The sequence below is a fragment of the Nyctereutes procyonoides genome, unplaced genomic scaffold (genome assembly GCF_905146905.1).
Source record: "Nyctereutes procyonoides isolate TBG_1078 unplaced genomic scaffold, NYPRO_anot_genome, whole genome shotgun sequence".
Classification (NCBI taxonomy): Eukaryota; Metazoa; Chordata; class Mammalia; order Carnivora; family Canidae; genus Nyctereutes; species Nyctereutes procyonoides.
Window position 1 is genome coordinate 53,485,009 of NW_026575047.1, and position 21,157 is coordinate 53,506,165.

A 21,157-nucleotide genomic window follows, 5' to 3' on the forward strand; every position below is an offset into this window, starting at 1 on the left:
TGCAGCTGCTAATGTGAGGGATGTCAACCCTTGTCTATGATACTAATTTATCATTTGTCTTTTTTATTTACTTCTGGCGGGTTTTTTTATATGTAAAGATTGTAATTTCTACATAGTTAAATTTCATATGCTTTTCCTTTACTGCTTTGGATTTTGAGTAATAGGGAGTATTTCTCAAGTTGTAGCTTATAGAGAAACTCCCTGTTTTCGTCTAATATTTAGATGGAAACTCTCTCTCCTTTCCCCCCACCCGTCTTTACTTTTCTACTTAAAAGTCTGATCAATTTAGAATTAATCCTGATCTGATTTGTGTGAAACAGATATATATTTTCCCTTTTCCATGTGACTATCTGGTTATATCAATACTACTTATTAGAAAATCTATTTTACCCTCAGTGGTTTGAAAGGACACCTTTATTATACCCTACATTCCCATAAACAGGACTATTTCTGGATATTTTAGTTCCATTCCATTGGTCTGTTAATTCATACACCAGTACTATGTTGTTTTGATAGTAGAGGCTTTATAACATATTTTAATATCTGGTAGGTTAGCCTTCTTCATTGATTTATTTCTAAGGTTTCTTTTGAGATTCTTGCTTGGTTGTTCTTCCAAATGAACTATATAACCAATATGCCCGGCTTCTAGGAAACAATAGTGAGATGTTTTTATTGATATGATTTTAAATTTATAGGTTAACCATGGGAAAACTGACATCTCTGCTGTTGACTCTTCTTATCCAAGAACCTGGTGCATTTTTTTTCATTTATTCAAACTACTTTTTTCTTTTATGAATGTTTTACAATTTTCTTTATGTAAGTTTTAGACATTTCTTATCAAGTTGACAGTGATGGTATTTCTTTATCTATTTTACTGTTGTAAATGTGGTCTTTTCCTGTATTATATTTTTTGACTCTTGTCTTTGGTATGAATGAACGTTATTGATTTTTGTGTATTTATCTTAGTACCTGTTTTGTTTTTGTTTTTTACACAGTTTTCTTTTTCTGTGTGCTTGTTTTACATGAATTCTTTTGGTTTTCCACATATATAATCACATGTTCTGCAAGTAAAGATATTTTAACCTCTTCTTTCCCAAACTTTGTGGCTCCAGTTTATTTTTCTTGTCTGATTAATGGCTAATCCCTTGAACTCAAGGTTAAAAAGTAGTGGGCGTGGCAGGTACCCTTTTCTTGTTGCAGACTTTAGCAGAAAAACTAGTATCTTCTGTATATTCATAGGCTAGCTTTTGAGGTGAGATTATGTTGTACATTGTATGTTTTCTATTATGTAGGATGTGACTTTATCATCTCCCTCAGTTCTTGGTTTTTTGAGTGTTTTTCATATATACAGATGCTGAGTTGTTTACATATCTTTGTAGTATCCTAGAGATTATCATATGATTTTTCTCCTTGGCTCTATTAACACAAGGAATCGTATTTCCTACTGTGAAATCACTCTTGCATTTCTGGAATGAGCTCCATTTGGATTAATCTTTGTCTTCCTGAATCTACAGTCTTCCCTGATTTTCCCTGTAGCTGGACAAAGTCTTGGTCTGACTTGTATCTTCAATGCCTAAAACTATATATATATATATATATACACACACACACACACACACACACACACACACATGTATATTATGTATGTATATGTATGCATATGTATATATGTTTATCTAAGGAATGTTTAGTGGATTTTCTTCCTTTTAAAGTAATGATTATGTTCCCCGGGTGGCTCAGTGGTTGAGTGTCTGCCTTTGGCTCAGGTTGTGATCCTGGGGTCCTGGGATCAAGTCCCACGTCAGGCTCCCTGCATGGAGCCTGCCTCTCCCTCTGCCTATGTCTCTGCCCCTCTCTCTGTGTCTCTCAGGAATAAATAAATAAAATCTTTTAAAAAATAAATAAAATAATTATATTTTAAAATAATGCATATTTCTAAGAAACTAAGCAACATAGAAAAGTTTAACAGCAAAAGCAATAAATTAACAGAATTCTACCATCCAGAAATGATCTATTTTTTATATTAGGTGGCCATAAATTCAGAAATCTCTCCATGCATATAGCGATAGAAGATGCGAGCTAAAAGGAAATAACACTCTGTGTGTTTCAAACAACTGTTTTTATCTGAAATTAATAGAAAACGCACTGAAGCAAAATTAAAGTTAATTCTAAACTTCAGCCCTGTGCTCCTTCATGGTAAGACACCTTCGTTTCTAGAGTTAAGGGAAAAAACTCCCAGCCACCATTCAGATCCCCTTCATTGTAATTAATCCCGTATCACTTGCCTCCACGAAGTTACTGTGGCGATCTCATGCCTTCCCCCATACCAGTACCGTGATTTTCGCTCATGTCTACTCTGTCTGTTGCTGTTTTCACATTATTTATTGGATGTGCCGTGGTGAGGGTTTAATTCTCACTTTGTAATTGGTTTCCTTAGTTCTGTCGCCAGTTTCCTATAATCATACTCCAACCGTTTATCACCTCGAGTGCTTCTGGTGTTGGATTTATATTATTAGGATCTTGAGTTCCACGAAGTACTTGCAGGGAGCTTCTATTTCTTGGTTTATGTTTTCTTCCTGGTTGTCTGGCTCTGTTTTCGCAATCCTTCTGCCTCTGTTTGTTGACTTGCCTGTCATAGCGGTAGATGTTAGTACGTGCACCTGCCAACACTTTGTCTCGCTCATGTGCGATGTGATTGCCTCCATCTCTGTGTTCTTTGGCTCCCATGTGTGTGACTCCTGTCCCATCACCTTCATCCCAGTCTATTGTCCCCTGTCAGAGACAGATGTTGCCTGCTAGCCTTTTTGTAAGCGTCCAGGAGATGATGGGGAGGGCCCATGCAGGCTGAGCACTGCCCTTGCCAAAGCCCTGGAGTCCTGCTTTTCCTTATGAAACCCCATGAAATGACTCCTTGGCTGAGGCCTGGGTGAGTCCCACTACTGTGAGCATCGGCCCGGCCCCTCAGTCTTGGCCCTGTCTTCCTTTCTGGAGCCATGAGGTACATATACCCTGTGAGCTGCTTTTCCAAAGGGATTTTAAAACCGTATCTCTGGGGCACCTGGGTGGCTCAGTGGTTGAGCATCTGCCTTTGGCTCAGGTCATGATCCCAGAGTCCTGGGATCAAGTCTTATGTCAGGCTCCCCACAGGAAGCCTGCTTTTACCTCTGCCTATGTCTCTGCCTCTCTATGTGTGCCTCTCATGAATAAATAAATAAAATATTTTTTAAAAAGTAAAAAAAAAAAAAAAAACCCAAAACAAAAAACAAACCATATTTCCTAGAGCCACCTACCCCCAACTCAGTTCACATTGTTACCAGGCAGAGAAACAATTCTGAACTCAGGTTCAGCTGCTCCCCACTTGAAAGTCAATGCTGGAAAGACAAGTATTGGTGGGAAAGGAAAGGTTGCTATATTCAGGCAGCCAACAACATGGGGAGACGGTGGACTGATGTCACGAAGGCTGTCTTCCCTGTGTAGGGGAAGCTGGAGGCTGTTCCGAGGGAGGACATGGGGAAGGGAGGGGGAGCTGTGTGCAGGAGAAGCAATTGCCCAGGCGGAGAGTTGTATGTCCAGATGACCTGACCAGACCCGCTGGCATCAGCAGGAGCTATTTCTGAATGTGGTCAGGTCTTATCTTATGGGGAGGTCTAGTCCTTTGCTCCTTAAAGCCAGCGGTCTCCAAGTCCCTGGGAAAGCTAGTTAATTCTGTGACAGACCAGGGAACTTCAGTCAGCAAGCAAGGAGTGCCTAAGCTTGAAGCATGTTCACACCTCAGATGGCTTCATGTGCTCTTGGTGTCACTTCAGACTTGCAGGTGTTGCTGAGAATGCTCAGGACTCGATTTACCTTCTGTGCTCATGCAGACTTTTGAAGGCCATGAGGGGGCAGGGATCAGATCCTTCTGGCATCTCCTATTTCTTCCCATGTTTCAATCTTCAAGGTCCCTTTCTTTTTTTAAAAAAAATATTTTTTCTTTATTTATTTATGATAGTCACACACACAGAGAGAGAGAGAGAGAGAGGCAGAGACACAGGCAGAGGGAGAAGCAGGCTCCATGCACCGGGAGCCTGATGTGGGATTCGATCCCAGGTCTCCAGGATCGCGCCCTGGGCCTAAAGGCAGGCGCCAAACCGCTGCACCACCCAGGGATCCCCAAGGTCCCTTTCCTACTCAAATATAATGTAGTACCTTCTTCTTCCTCCCCCCCCCCTTTTTTTTAAGGATTTTATTTATTTATTCATGAGAACACACACACACACACACACACACACACACACACACACACACACACACAAGAGGGGCAGAGACACAGGCAGAGGGAGAAGCAGGCTCCATGCAGGGAGCCTGATGCGGGACCCCATCCTGGGTCTCCAGGACCATGCCCTGGGCCGAAGGCGGCGCTAAACCACTGAGCCACCCGGGCTGCCTCTTCCCTTTTTTTGATTGTGCTGGTGAATTTCTTAAAACATTTGTCCAGTGCCTTTCATGAGGAACCGAAAGAGGGGCCTGTGGTCTTGCCTCACATGGGTATTTAGGTGAGTTCCGGGGCTCTGCATTTCCTCCTTGCACTCTGCCACCCACCAAAGCCAGTAGACATTTATGGAGGGCCGCTGAGGGCAACATGTATCATGTTTTAATCTTTGCAGTTGTCCTTTGTGATAGGCATTAGTATGAACATGTCTATAGACAAGGACACTGAGGCACAGAGAAGCCAAGCAACATTTACTTAATTTGTACCAGGAGAGCCCTAGTCCAGAGCCTGACGTTTTTTTGCACGATGCTGCCTCTGTGTGAAAGTACAGGAGGGAATCTCAGGGCATGGAAACCAGTTACTGTGACAGTGTAGGCAATTCCACAGCATATGAGCAGGCAACCATGTTATATGAACTGAGAATATTTTTTTCAAGAAATTACTCTGGGCACTGTCACTGTTAACCACTCTCAAATTAATGACTTCTGAGGGAATTTCTTCTACTGTCATTCAATCACTGTAGAAATAGCTTCCTATTAGGTGCCAGGAACTGCTCTGGGTGCTTATGAATGTTGGTCTCTCACCCTTCCCACTGACCTGCAAGGGGCTCTGATCTTTGAAGAAAGAGGCAGTCAGAGAGAAATGGGGTGATTGCACAGGGTCACCCAGCTAGTGAGGGGCAGTAGCTGGATTCACATTCAGATCCACATGGCCCTTGAGGCCATGCTCTTTGAATTATGCTCTGCTGCCTGGGGTTAAGTGATTGAGCTTTTGATAGTGAGTTTTGAAGAGCTCTCTGCTTTGCCTGTGACCAGTCTTTACCATCTTTAATGCATGTGCCAAGACAAGTCCCCACACTTAAAAAAAAAAAAAAAAAGATTTATTTATTTATTTATTTATTTATTTATTTATTTATTTATTTATTTATGAGAGTGTGCACAAGTGGGAAGGGGAGAGGGTGTGAGAGAGAGGGAATCTCAAGCAGATCTGTGCTGAGCATGGAACCCAATGGGCCTCCATCTCACAACCCTTAGATCACTATCTCAGCTGACACCAGGAATCAGACACTTAACCAGCTGTGCTACCCAGGCACCTCAGCAAGTCCTCACACTTTTAAACAAGCATCAGAAGGGTCTATATTCCTGTTAGGGGAAATTGTTGGGGTCACAGTGTATGAAAGAAGTGATCTATAGCCAGGAAATCTTGGGGGAAGAAATTTACTTAATTTACAACTGTTTGTTTCCCAGAAAAAATAATAGAAGTATGTGAAAACATTACTACTTATTAGTTAGTATTTAACTCCGCATTTTTACATAAAATGTAAAAAAATAAAAGTCAAATCTTCTTAATAGGTATCTTAGTTTGGGCTGCCATAACAAAATACCATAGACTTGGTGGCTTAACAACAGAAATTTATTTTTTCTAAGTCCTGGTTAGGCTCTGCTTCCTGACTTGTAGATGGCTGGCTTCTTGCTGTGTCCCTACATGGCCATTCTTTGGTGTATGCAAATGGAGAAAGAGTGATCTCCCTCTCTCTTTCCTATAATGGCCACCAGCCCTATCAGGTTAGACCCTGCCCTTATGACTTATCTAACCTTAATGATCTCCTAAAAGCCTATCTCCAGATTCAGTCACATTGTAGGGTTAGAACTTCAACATATAAATTTTGGGAGAACACAATTCAATATTTAGCAATAGGGAAATTGATTTTGTTTTTTAAAATCTCATTTCTCATTTTTATGTATTTTTGTTGTATTTATATTTCATTCAATTTTGCAGCTGAATTCTAAACACCAGTCAGAAAGATCTGTTTCTAGCTGATCTACAAACCACTCAGCACATTATTAATTTTTTACTGTAAGTGGTAATTATTATAGAAGGTAATGAGAATGATCCGTATGCTTAGATTATTTAAAAATTCTAGTAGACTTTGAGTATTTTATATGGTAGCTGAAGAATAATGTTAAGTCAACTTTTAAAAGGCATGTCAATGAAAAAGAGGCTATAAAGAAACCAAAGTAGGTATTTGGAGTTTTGGGGATTACAATCCTGGAGACACAAAGTCCAATGAAATCAAAAGTGTCCTCCAAATTGCTAGCAGAAGTTCAGGTTTATAAAGGCAAACTACCCCAAGTTACATAACTTGTTTTGAAAGGATTAAGATTGGTGCTGGCAGGGTTTAAACTAACAGGTGTTACATTATCTTTAGTTCAGTCCAAAGTAGAAGGATGTGTTCCAAGAAGTGGTGGAGTTGTAGCTGATTAAAGTAAAAAGTTCATGGTGTTCCGGAAATTGAAACAGAAGAGGTGCATAGGCTCTATTTCCTCAACTTCTTTTCTACTCTATTTTGAGTGACTCTCTTAACAGTGTTATTTCATTTTGAATCTCCCTTCACAGGTGGCTCTTCAGATGTTCATTCTACGGGATCAGGTAATCATCCTGTATTTTTTATATAAGAGAAAGGAGAGGGTGCTCTGTATGGCTTTTGTAGAGAGATACATTCAGAATTTAATGTTCTCATTTAGTTACAGAAAACTAGAGAGAACTGCTGCTTTAAACAGTTGGGTTCTTGGCAGATGAACTTAAAAAAGAATATTGCCAATTTTTCCCTGTGGGTCGTAGGTGCCTTGATATAACTTGCTCTTGGGGAAAAAAATATGAGACAAGTATAAAAAACTGGCTCAGTGTGATTAGAAAGGAAAGTCTATCTTTTTAGAAATGTGCTGAATTCTGAAAGTTAATTAAAACTAAGACATTGTCACATGGTATTCTAAACTTCTTATATTTAGCTTTTCCCTTAAAAAAAAAGATATTTCTTTCTTCTCTGTAAATGTAACTGTCCTGGTGTCTTAAATCTTCTAGCCAGAGGGGATCACCATCTCCTTTAATATTCAAGTGAACCTGTTTACATCCCAGTGCCCTGTATTTGGGAAACCCAGCATGTTCTGTCCCTCTCCTCTTTCCCTAAAGATGGCTGTGCTTGGTCTTGGAGATTTTCCTGGTCACACAGACTCTGGTTTTCCAGCCTGCTGAATGCTAAGATCCTGAATACTGGGTCTCTCATGACTGGCCTGTACCCACTCCACCTGCCCCAGGCTGGGCACTGCTCCCCAATCTCAAAGGAACTGACACACAGGTTATGACAGCAACCTAGGGGGTACCTGCCACACTGTCTGGCAGTTCTGGAACTGTTCCTGGATTCCTTTGATCATCACAATGCAAATTCAATAGTCATCGTTGGCTCATCTTCCTTTCCATGTGGCTTATAGATCAGTAGTCTCACAGGTCTCCCCTACTTCACTGGCTACCCCCTCTCAGCCTCTCTGCTGACTTTTTCTCCTGAGGGGTGAAAAAGGGAGAGTCCTGAGTCTTACTCTCTGTCCATGTTCTCTCACTGCTGTGACTTCAGCTAGACTCATGGCCTTAAACACTACCTCTAGTCCAAACTCTTTCTTGGGCTCCTGCAGACTCATGTATCCAGCTGCCCAGTCACCATCTTTATATGAATGTCTGATAGGCATCCCAAATCAAATATGTCCAAGGCAGAGTCTTCATTTTCCACTCACGTCTGTTTCTTTCAGCTCTTTTCCACATTAGTAACTGATACTGCCATTTACCCTCTTGCCCAGACCAAGCATTTAACAACCCTCTTTGACTGTTCTTTTTCTCTCTACAATTCCATCAGCAAGACGTTTTAGCTCTCACTTCATGATATACCCAGAATCCCATTCCTTCTCATCACCTCCACCATGACTTCCCTAGTCAAAGCCACTATAACCCTTTGTTAGACCAACACAGCCATAATACTATCTACCTAATTCCATTCTGGCTTCTAAGTCTGTAAAGCCACACAGGTGCCTTGGTGAACATATAAAACCCTAAGTCACATCACATCACTCCTCAGTTCACAGTTCTTTCGCAGCTACTAGTCTCACTCAGAATATTAATCTCAACTCTTCATCATGCTCTACAAGACCATGTATGATTTGTCCCTTGCCCACCTCCTGGACCCTTCTCCACAAGCCACACTCACCTTCCTGCTCTTCCTTGTACACCCACATGCCTTCCTTCCTTAGGATCTGTGTGCATGCTTTTTTCCCCCTGCCATGCTCTTCTACAAGATCTTACCATGGCTTTCTCCTTCTCTTCTCTTAGGCTATTGCTCAAGTGACAGCTCTACACAAAGGCCATCACTGACCATGCTACCTAAAATACTCCCCGTGCCCAGATTATTTAATGCAACAAAATCTGGTCCTCATTCTCCTTTGCTTCCTTCTTCCAAAATGAGTAGAGTTGATGAGTGGAATTGAAGATGAGAATTTGGGAGAGAGGGACTCCTGAGGTTTTCTATTGTGAACACTAGATAAAACCACTGATTTTCTTGAACAACAAGCCAGTTCCTTGAGATGGTTTATGCCTCTTCCATAATACCTGAGGACAGCTAAAATCATAAAGCTTAGTTTTAAAAGCTAAAATACTAGAAATTTAGATACTTTTTTCCTTCTGGCTATATAACAAGTAGAAAAAATATTGTTATATTGGTATTCTTACTGTGCTATCCAAATAATATACAGCTCTGGATTGCTTATTAGATATTGTGGGTCCTGAGTAAGTTTCTCAGGGTTATCAGGTATTTTCATATTTATGGCAGAGAATTTAAAATATTTTTAAAATTTACCTACAGTAAATTCCACCTTTTTCTGACATACAGTTCCATGAGTTTCAACATATATACAGGTTAATATAACCACCACCACCACGATAATATTCTCTTATGATGCCCCTTTATAGTTCATTTTTTACTCTACTATTAATCCTCGGAAACAAATGATCTGTTCTCCATCCATATAGCTTTTCTGCTCCCAGAATATCATCTAAGTGGAGTCATGCAATATGTGCTCTCATGAGACTGGCTTCATTTACATTTAAGACTCATCCATGCTGTTGTACATATAAATAATTTTGTTCCTTTTTATTGTTGCGCACTGTTTATTCATATGGATGTAACACAGTTGCTTTATCCTGTGGCCCAATGAAACACTGCATTATTTCTACTTTTTGGTGATAGTGAATGAAGCTTCCATAAACATTTGTTTATAGTTTTTGTATGGACATACATTTTGGTTATCTTCCAATGAAATACATGGAGTAGGATTCCTGGGTCATATGCAGAGGTAAGCCCAACTTTGTAAGCCATGGCTAAACTGTTTTCTCTGGGTGGTTGTACCATTTTGCATTCCCTCTAGCATATGGGACAGTCCAGGTACTCTGCATCCTTACTAACACTTGCCTAGTCCATTTACTTTGTTCTGCCATTCTAATAACTGTGCATGTAGTAATATATTATTGCAGTTTTCATTTGCATTTTCCCTAATAACCAGTGATGTTCAGCATCTTATCTTGTGCTTATTTATCATCTGTATATCTTTTCACATGGAAATGACTGTCTGAACTTCTTAAAATTTTTATATGAAGGTGTTTGGAGGTTCATTACATATTCTGGATGTAAATCATTTGTCAGTTACGTTATTTGAAAGTGTTTCCTTCAAATCTATGGCTTCTCTTTTCATTTTAACAGTGCCTTTCCCAGAGTAAAAGTTTATTGGTTATTTCTCTTCCAATTGATCAGTATTTTTTCCTTCGGGGATCATGCTTTTGGTATTGTATCTAAGCATCTTTACCTAACCCAATGTTCTGAAGATTTCCTCCCTTTTTTTTTTTAGTTTTATATATTACATTTAAGTGTATGATCCATTTTGAGTTAGTTTTTGTGTATGATGGGAAATGTACATTGAAGTTTATATCTTTTGACATTCAGGTATCCAATTTTCCCAGCACCATCTTTGGAAAAGACTACCCATCTCCAATGAATTGCCACTGTACCTTTGTCAGAGTACAAGTTGGCCACATTAGTGTAAAACGATGTTTGAGCTCTCTGTTCTGTTCAGTTGATCTGTGTGTCTACCCTTTGGCAGTCCCACACTGTATTGATCACTGTAGCTTTATGGTGAGACTTTAGATCATGTTGTGTGAGCTCTATAAGGTTCTTTTTCAAAAGTGTTTCAGCTATTTGAGCTTACTCTTGTTTCTGGGGGCACCTTTTTTCAGTGATCTGACTATAAAATGTAGGCCTTTGCCTTCCCACATCTTCATGTACTTCCCGTTTCTGCGCTTGCCTCAGAGCAAAGTGATTAGAAGGAAGAATCTGCGAGGGTGCCAGCATTGCTGCCTTCCCCACTGCCCACTACCCCAGCATCTGCTTCCTCACTGCAGCTTCCACACTAAGGCTGTCCTCAGGAGGGGTCAGGAGAATCAAAATAACTTTGTCTAACAGTCACCCCTCCTTGCCCCTTTCCAAGGGACTCTGATAAGGTAGAGTGAGTGTTTTCTTGGAACTTTTATGTCTCTACATATTAGAATCTAAGCCAGGGGACAGTGGGGGCTAGAAATTAAAACTCAGTGCAAACCAAAAAACAGGGCTAGAAATTAAAATTAAATGCAAACCCATCACCATATGGTTCTTTGAATTTCTGTTTCTTACCCAGTTGACCTGCTCTTATTAAGTTTTCAGAGTCCTAAGATAGTTGCTTTGTATATTCTGCACAGGGTTTTGAGTTGTAATCAGTTGGAGAGTGAAGGTGGAATGTGTTGTCCCATTTTAACTAGAACCAAAAGCTCTGATAGAGAATTTTAATAAAAAATGTGTCTTTGCATTTATAAGTCATTCATCTATTCATTCAACTACTTTTTACCTTCTAACTACTAGCACTGTTCTGAGCATGTGAGTTACATCAGTGAATAAATCATATAGAAAGCTGATATCCTAATGAAAGTGTCAAGTAATAAAATTCAAAGGGTAATGCTGTATGTTAGAAGATATGTGCCAGGGAAAAAGGAATAGGTAGACTGTAGTGCAGAGGACTGAGAGAGTGATAAAGGAAGAGGTTACTATTTTATTTTATTTATTTTTATTTTTTGAGACAGAGGGGTAGGATAGGGGCAGAGGGAGAGAAAGAATCTTAAGCAGGAGCCATGCCCAGCACAGAGCCCAATGTGGGGCTCAGTCTCAGGACCCTGAGATCATGACTTGAGCTGAAATCAAGAGTTTAACCAACGGAGTCACTCAGGTGCCAAGAGGTTGCTATTTTAATATGGCAACAGCAGGACTCATTGAGCAGATGATACTTGGGCCAAGTGAGGGAATGAGGAAGTGAAGGAGTTAGCCATATCTGGGGCAGAAGGAATAGTTAGTGCAAAGGCCCTGAGTGGGAGTGACAGGTTCTAACAACAGCCAGGGGGCCACTGTGACTAGAGGGAAGTGAGCAAGGGAGGGAGGAGGAGTAGAAGATGAGGTCAGAGGAAAAGAGCAGAAAATAAGGTATAGGTCCTTTAAGTAAGTTGAAGGACTCTGTGTGAAATGGGGAGCCACTAGAATGTGTTAAGCAGATAGTGACATGGTCTGATTTAACTTTTTAAAGGATCATTCTGGCTGCTGAGGAGGGATGAGCTGCAGGGGAGGCATGGAAGAAAGAAGAGCAGTGAAGAGGCTATAACAGTGTGATGGCTAATTTATGTGTCAACTTGGTTGGGCCAAAGATACCCAGATATTTGATCAAACATTTTTCCGGATGTTTCTGTAAAAGTGTTTTTTAGGAGAGACTAACATTTAAATTTGTAGATTTTGAGTAAAGCAAATTTCCCTCCATAATGTGGTGGACCTCATCCAATGAGTTGAAGGCCTTAATAGAATAAAGACTGATCTCCCCTGAGCAAGAAAAAATTCTGTTAGCAGACTGCCTTTGGACTTGATCTGCAACTCTTTCTCCAGTCTCCAGCTTGCTGCTCTATCTCCAACAGATTTTGCATTTGCCAAGCCTCCACAATCGTTTGAGCCAGTTCTGTAAAACAATCTCCCCTGTTCTTCACTCTGTGTTTGTGTGTGTGTGTGTGTGTGTGTGTATATATATATATATATATACATATGCGCCCCCCCCCCCGAATATATATACAAACACACACATCCTGTTGCTTCAGTTTCTCTGGGAAACTCTGTGTAACCCAGATAAGAAATGACGGGCACTGAGGGGGGGCACTTGACGGGATGAGCACTGGGTGTTATATGTTGGCAAATCGAACTCCAGTAAAAAAATATACAAAAAAAAAAAAAAAGAAAAAGAAAAAAAGAAAAAACAGAAATGATGGTGGATTGAATCAGGTGAGGATAGCAGTAGGGCTAATGATAAATAATTAGATTTAAGGTGATTTGCATGACCTCCTGAAAGTTTGCATATGGGATTAAGAAAAAAAGAAAGGTTAAAGGTGACTCAGAGGTTCTGTACAATTTCAACAGAATGACAAATGTGAGAATGCTATAGAAAGCAGAGTGATACTTATTTAAAAAACAAACTCCTTAGAACATATATTGGGAAAAGAGATCTTCTTTAAAAATATTTACAAAACTGTAAAATACTTAGTCCTAAAATTAACAAGAAATATTATTAACCTATAGGCAAATAAAAACACTGATTGAAACTCTACAGAAAATCATAAAACATGATTTTTAAAAACTGAAATAATTGACAGATACTCAATAATAGATCTCAATTTCTAGGGAATTTTAATTTTCTAGATCTAGAATAACATATAAATATGATTAATACCAATTAAAATAACTAGATTGGGGCATGTATTAGTTTCCTAGGGCTGCTGAATCAAAGTACCACAAACTGGGTGGCTTAAACCAAAAAACACTTATTAGTAGAAAATTGATCAGATCAAATTTTTCAGTTAGTATGCTTTGGAACACTGATGACCCATAAATGGGTTACAGGTGTCTTCACGTGGTAAGGTGGCATTCCCATTATCTTAGGTTACTTGAAGGTGCCCCCCAAAGAAGCTGGTTCTAAAAGTGCATGCTATGTGGTCTCTGCAGGGAACAATATCTAGCATTCCATCTACCATCACAATACTCTGAGCCAGTGCTGTTCATTGAAGGCCCTAGACCCATGGAAGTAATGGAAGAGTTTATGTTCTAGCTGTCCCAAGGTTGTAGGTGGATGGGTTGCAGGAAGGCTGAGCTCCTGGATGGGGGTAGTAGCTATAGTTGGTAGTATCAAAATTATGTCTTCATCTATATCAGATACTTCTGGCTATTTGAGCTTATGTGTCCTTTCAGTGCTATCTATGCTAACCATAGGGGAAATATGCCCACGGGGCAAGCACATTCTGCAAATTACAGTACCATGATCATGTGGAAATATGAATAATTCTGAAAAGATTTGAAATCCATTTGCATTATTAAGAGACATTTCTGTATTACATTTATCAAGAAAAAAAACAGTATTCAATTTTTTTTAAATTTTTTATTTATTTATGATAGTCACACAGAATGAGAGAGAGAGGGGCAGAGACATAGGCAGAGGGAGAAGCAGGCTCCATGCACCGGGAGCCCGACGTGGGATTCGATCCCGGGTCTCCAGGATCGCGCCCTGAGCCAAAGGCAGGCGCTAAACCGCTGCGCCACCCAGGGATCCCAGTATTCAATTTTTTAAGTATAATTTCATTTGTAAAGTTGTATGGAAAATATTGTTTTTAAATTTTTTTATCATCTACCTGTATATTTCTCACAAATAAGACTATCAAAAATTTAAAGAGCTCATTATTTGAAAAGTCTACTCAGAGAATTCTGCTTCCCATCATGACAGCATAACCGGTACTGAATTAGCCCTCCCACTACAAATAATTACAACAATGGACAAAAAAAAAAAATGAGGCAACTGTTTTCTGATATTAGATAATAAGTACTACTAAATTACAGTTCTTCAGAAAGAAATTTATAAATGAGTTCTGCAGTCATCCTAGTTTGCTGCTCCAGATACCACTTTCCATACTACAATGTAAGGAGATGGAGCCTAAGCAGAACACAGTTGTCTCACTGAGTTTGGGGGACGTAGAGTAGAGCTACTAACCTGAGTTTGGAGGGCAGCATATTGGAGAGAAGGGAGCTGTACAGAGAAGGAGCTCCAGAAGTCTTCATAAGAGTTCCCCAGTTACTTAGCCAAATAATTAAGCTGTGAGTATGCAAGATGAGATTCTGCAAGGCCTGCCAGAGAAGAACTGTTGGAGGGCTATGAGCTAAACAGATTCTAGAAGTTGCATGATAAAGCAAGGAGTTTCAATCATGGACAAACATCGTTGAACAGCATCGGCACTGAGCTCACAGCCTAGAAAGGCCATGACTTCAGAGTAGATCTACCAAAGCTCTAGAGAAAGGGCTACTCTAGACCATGGGTTGGCAATCTGTGGTTCATGAGCCAAATATGGTCTTTTGCCCTTTTATACAGCCCATGAGCTAAGAATGATTTTCACATTTGTAAAGTATTATGGTGTTTAAAATAACAGTGAAGAAATATATACAACAGAGAACATACATGTGTAAAATATTTACTATAGAAGAGTTTGCCAATCTCTGCTCTAGATCCATCATAATAAATCTTAAAAACAAGCTCAGAAGGATTGAGCTGATCCACCAATAAATCAACTACTGACTAGAACAAAATTCAGCACTCTCTGAAAAAGGAAACTAAAATCCAGATTCTTGACAGTGTCACATCCACAATTTCTAGCATACAATAAAAAATTACTAGATTAATTCATTAGAGAATAAGTTTCAGACAACCGGAATGATCCAAGACATTGACAAAAGACAACCAGAAAGTTTTTACTGGCCCAAATAAGAACAATATGTACATCAAAAAGAATGAAATTGCAGAGGAGTGAAACACATTAAATATGTTTTGGTCTATAAGTTCATAATGATTTTTACCAAAAAAATGACTTGCTACTCCCAGAGGATGCTATTTTTTTGAAGACTAAATAAAGGGAAGGATTTAATCATAGTAGAGAAGTGGTTCCATCTCCATATGAAAGAATTCAGACTTATAAATGAGGAAGAAATAATATAATTAGAATATCATCACTTTGCAACATCCACTGTAGTAATGCATCCAGGCATTGGCACCTAGACTTGGCATGCCATGTTGTGAATGAACACAGTATGACCTATCATCTTACCAAAAAGAAAGAACCTGAGTCCAATCAAACCTCTAAATCCTATTGCTTACTTTTTGTTGTTGTCACTTATTTACAAGACATACATGTGAGAAGTGAACATTTTGAACTGCACCAGAAGTAGATAATCAGTAAATGCATACAGGTACTACAGGGGAAATGCCTAGGGTCCTTCAACACATAACATGTAAGGAAGAGGGAAGACTGAAATTAAAAGAGACAAGAAGACATAATAGGTATTTTTTGGCAATTAAAATGCTTTATTTATATGAGTGGTAGGAGTAAATAGACAAATTGAAAATGTAATTATCACTTAAACTACATCCTGTCTTTTATAACTATTGCTCTCTTGGTGAGAGAGTCCTCCAGATGAATCCTGCTGCTATGTCATGAGGACACCCAAACAGCCCATGGAGAGGCCTACTTGACGAAGAACTGAGGCCAAAAGAGTTCTAAGTAGAATGGAAAATTCTATAAACAATTTTACCAAAATTTCAAAATGCAAAATTTCTGAAAAGTGGGACAAATATGGGGCATCTGGTGGCTCAGTTAAGCATCTGCCTTTGGCTCAGGTCATGATCCCAGGGTCCTGGGATCAAGTGCCATGTTCAGGCTCCCTGCTCAGTGGGAAGGGTGCTTCTCCCTCTGCCCTTCCACCCTGCTTGTGATCTCTCTCTCTCAAATAAATAAATAAAATCTTTTTTAAAAAAGTTGGACAAATAGGCTTTACTTTTCAGCTGTTCAACCTGTTTCTGTTAGCAAATTTTCTTCTCGGCAAAAGACTCTAAGGGCTGTGGATCCATTCTTTTAGTTCTGTTCATCAGTAAAAACCAAGTATATCAATTAGACTATTTAGAATCACTGTTTTTATATTGTAGTTTATTTTAAATATTTCCTAAGCTATAAATAAAATAGCTATTTCCTAAAGAGTTCATTTGAATTCCTGGGGTGCCCATCCACAATGGGCCCCAAATGAGTATACATTTTAGGAGGATTGGGAGGAGGGAGGGAGGATCTGTATATCACATATAAATCTGCACTATGGAAGTGAATATTTCTTAGAGAAGGTAATATGTAGTCATCAAAGGTGTTTCCTTCTTACAAAAGATCCAGAGTGGTTTATACAGTTCTCATTGGTATCTGATTGGGAAGAGAAAAGGAGAGAGAGAGAGAGAGAGAGAGAGAGAGAGAGAGAGAGAGAGAGAGAAAGGGAAATTGGAGGGGAAGAAGAATAAGGACAGGAGGGTAGAGAGGTGAGGTTGAACAGAGTGTGTCAAAGAGGTTGGAAAAGCGATACAGAGAAGGACATTTGCTATAATGTCATTGATAGCGAGCAAATCACTGCCCAGTTGCCATCTCCTGGAAATCTTTTGTGACCCCTCCCCCAATGCATTGTCCTATCCTCTTTACTATTGATGCATAAATGAATTAACCCAAAACTAAATACATAACAGTCTTTAAAATGAACAGACTAAACTGTAGTGTCTTAGTATTCACATTCAGTGTTGAAACAATAAAAGAATGCAGCAGCAGAGTATACACGGTTCCTGAACATGTAGAATATTTATAAAAATCAGCCATACACAGGGCAATAAAGCAAGCTTTACCATGTATCAAAGGTTAGAAACACCAAGAACATGGTCTCTGAGAATAGTATAATTGAGCTAGAACTATATATCAAAAAGATAAGTAGAAAAGATGTGTATGTTTGGAAATTAAGTATAATATTATTATAAATTATTATAAATTAATTATTATTAAGTAAATTAAGTATAATAAATTATACTTCTGAATAGCCGAAGGATCAAAGAAGAAATCATAATCAGTGTTCGGAAATATTTTGAACTGAATGGCCAAGCAGAACTAAGGAGATAGAGGTAATGCTGTGTTTAGAGGGAATATATAGCTTTGGAAGCATATATTAGAGAAGAAGCAGAGCTACAAATAATGACCTAAGTATTCCTCTCAAGAATTTAGAAAAACAACTGCAAATTAAATGGAAATTTGGTAAGGAAGAAATAGTAATTATAAGCATAGAAGGGAACAAAATAAAATTTCAACATACAATAAAAAGTATAGGGACAGCCTGGGTGGCTCAGCGGTTTAGCGCCACCTTCAGCCCAGGGCCTGATTTTGGAGACCCAGGATCGAGTCCCACGTCAGGCTCCCTGCACGGAGCCTGCTTCTCCCTCTGCCTGTGTCTCTACCTCTCTGTCTCTGTTTCTCATGAATAAATACATAAAATCTTTAAAAAAAAAAAGTATGAATAAAGGCCAAAGAGGATCTATTGCTCACCCATACAGTTAGTAGATATGTGGCAAGACTGATAAAGAAGCAAACCAAAGGCATAAATCCTTAATATCAGAAATGAAAAGGAGGGATCCCTGGGTGGCGCAGCGGTTTGGCGCCTGCCTTTGGCCCAGGGCGCGATCCTGGAGACCCGGGATCGAATCCCACGTCGGGCTCCCGGTGCATGGAGCCTGCTTCTCCCTCTGCCTATGTCTCTGCCTCTCTCTCTCTCTCTGTGACTATCATAAATAAATAAAAATTAAAAAAAAAAAAAGAAATGGAAAGGAGATATCAGGCAGACCTGGTGGCTCAGCGGTTTAGCGCCGCCTTCGGCCCAGGGCCTGATTTTGGATATTCGGGATCGAGTCCCACGTCAGGCTCCCTGCATGGAGCCTGCTTCTCCCTCTGCCTGTGTGTGTGTCTCTGCCTCTGTGTGTGCGTGTCTCTCATGAATAAATAAATAAAACCTTTAAAAAGAAAAGGAGATATCACTTACGATCCTACAGACATTATAAAGACAATGAGAGGATATTATCAACAAATTTATCACAATACATTTGAAAATTTAGAAAAAATGAGGAATGCTTAGAAAAATACAACCTAAAAAAAGAAAAATACAACCTACCAACACTGACACGAGAAGAAATACACAATTTGAATTAACTGTTAAAAAACTGAATCCAAAAAAAAAAAAAAAAAAACTGAATCCATAATTAAATACCTTCCCTGGAAGAAAACTTAAGGCCCAGATGACTTTACTGGTGAATTCTGCTGAACACACAAGGATGAAATTGGGTCAGTTGTACACAGACTCTTCCAGAGAATAGAAGATTATTTCCCATTTATGAAGGTAGCATGACCTTAGTACCAAACCTAACAAAGGCTTTATGATAAAGGAAAATTACAGGACCATTTCCCTCTTGAATATAGATGCCAAAATCCTTTAAAAATTTTAATAAACACGTCTCTACAATAAAGGGGAAAAATCAAAGGATAAGAAATAACCATGGAAACAAATTCTTAGAGATACATAAAAAGGATGGCACATTGTGATCATGAAATGTTGGATGCAGGACTGCAAACCTGATTTACACCCAGGACAGATTGAAGAAAATTTTTTTTATTCCTTAAAAGATGAAGGAAATTATGTGATGAGCTTCAGCAAATATTCATGATAAAAGTTAGCATATTTGGTAGAGGTGTCTTGGCTACTACTTACTGGTACACATAAACTCTTCCAGCCTTAACAGGAAAACCACTTGCCTCTGCTTATGGGTTCTGTGGGTCAAGAATCCTCAGGGCACAGAGTGGGGTTAGCTTGTCTCTGCTTTGTGATGTCTAGGCCTCTGCTGGGAAGAATCAATAGCTAGAGGGCTATGCTACCTCTTCAGCATCATCTCCTACCACTCATCTCCAGAACCATTGGGCTGCAGCCCCTGGCTTCTTGGCTGTTCCTTCAACACACCAGGCAGGCTCCTGCCTCACAGGCTTTACACTTCTGCCAGAGCCCTCTTCACTCAGATATCCACCAGGTTAGGACACTCACATTTGTCAGTTGCCTTCTCTTTGAGGCTTTCCCTGGATTCCTGTAAAGTGAGAATCCCCTTCCAGTACCTTCTGACACTAGCTACCTTTGTAGCTTTGCTTATCACCTTCTGATAATAATTAATTTACTTAACTATACTTTTATTCTTTTTCATCCTTTCTCACCAGAATGTAAGCTTCATGAGGGTAGATATATTTTGTCTGTTTTGTTTACTGCTCTGTTCTCTGAGTCTAGACTACAATCTGGCCTATAAGGCATTCAAAAAATATCTGTTGACCACATGCAAGGATGGATGGATGGATGAAGATGAGGCATGGAATCACAATGGTGGGGAATCACCAGGTAAAAAGGGCGTGAGATTTTATGCTGTGACTATTGGGAAGAATGAGTTAAAACTCCATGTTTTGTTGTAAAAGTTACCCAGACTTACTATGAGAAAGAAGCAAAGTACAGGACACAGTTTAGTATGCCCTGTTTCTATCCATCTAAAAAATAATTTCTGGATAGATGAATATGTATAGAACAATCATCAGTGTTTTCTGGAAGGTGTCAAAAGATGCTGTTCATAATGGAAGCAGAGAGAGGGCCTAGAACTTAGATGACAATGAAGATCTTAACCTTCTCATTTAGTATTTTTTCTGCACAGTTTGAATGTTCTAATCATGTTATTCATATTTTTGCTTCAAAACATTAGAAGGGGTTTTGTGAAGTTTTTATTTGCAGTGCTCATTGCTAAAATAATAAATAATTGCTATAATTTTTTTAAGAAAGGGAATTTCATTTAACAAAATTCATGAAAAGCATTGCTTATCTTTAGGGACTTCCTTGAAGTATGGAGAGGTGTTGGTGCATCAAATAAAGATTAGATGGCATTCAGGATTTCCTGTTTCCTAAGGCAGAAGAAAACTTTTACTTATGTCCTTAAGGTATTCATCAACAAAAACTTCAGCTCCTCAGAGTGCTTTGTTCCCTACGCTGTCTGCTTTCCTGTAATGTTACTGAAATCCACAGTAGATTGACAGGCTTTTAGCAAATGGGCAAAGTTTTAAAATTTTTATATGGAGTTTTCTGTCTGAGTCTGTGACTCTGTGTGTTGCCTTTGACTCAATGATGCCATGGTTATCAATTAAACTGTAGCTCCCTGGAGCTCTCCAGGAGGGCAGGACTTTGGAAGCCCTGGGATCTTTGTCCAGCTTTGTATAGTTAATCTATAAACCGATGTCCATTTTCTCTGTGCTTTTTCACTTTCGATGCTTGTTCACTTTGTACATGATCCCACTCTAAATCCTTACACTACAAATATCTGATATAATATAGCATTTGCTGGAGGCTTCTTTTCCAGTAAAATCCCAAGAGGAGAATGAAAAAACAAAAATCTTTTTTTTTTTTGAAAATTGAGAAAAGCCATTTTAAGAATATATTTGATTAGCAAGACACACACAAATATTTCCTTTATCATGATGAGCTTTTCATCTCTCTTTTCATCTTAGAATATGAAATATAAAGTCCTTATTTACCAACTATTTTAAGTATGGTGATGCTGGCTCAGAGAAGTGCAGAGGTTAGTGTTTTAATGGACCTGTGCAGCTCACTTGCACTCAAGGCAAAAAGGAATTAATTCTACTGGAACTTGATAAAGTTTAAGTCCATCAGCAGCCAGACTACTTTATATTAGATTTTCAAATGAATGAAAAATTAATGAAGAGCTCTTACAATAGCTTCAGAATGGGCATATTTATAACCTTATCCTGCTTGCCAAAAATAATTACTCCCATTTTTTT

At 39.1% G+C, this 21,157-nt stretch overlaps 1 protein-coding gene across 4 annotated transcripts in view; it reads left to right on the forward strand.

The window, feature by feature from the left end:
* ENTREP2 (endosomal transmembrane epsin interactor 2) overlaps positions 1-21,157 on the forward strand; it is a 447,475-nt gene that overhangs the window by 260,313 nt on the left and 166,005 nt on the right. The window contains exons 1-2 of one of the 4 annotated variants that reach the window (XM_055326671.1): positions 6,711-6,777; positions 6,869-6,901. The exons of 2 other annotated variants lie outside the window; for them this stretch is intronic. In XM_055326671.1, the coding sequence (XP_055182646.1) occupies positions 6,881-6,901 (21 nt within the window). In that variant the 5' untranslated portion in view covers positions 6,711-6,777; positions 6,869-6,880. Of the gene's footprint in view, positions 1-6,710; positions 6,778-6,868; positions 6,902-21,157 lie in introns of those variants that run through there. One more of the 4 variants, XM_055326668.1, reaches the window with a different exon arrangement.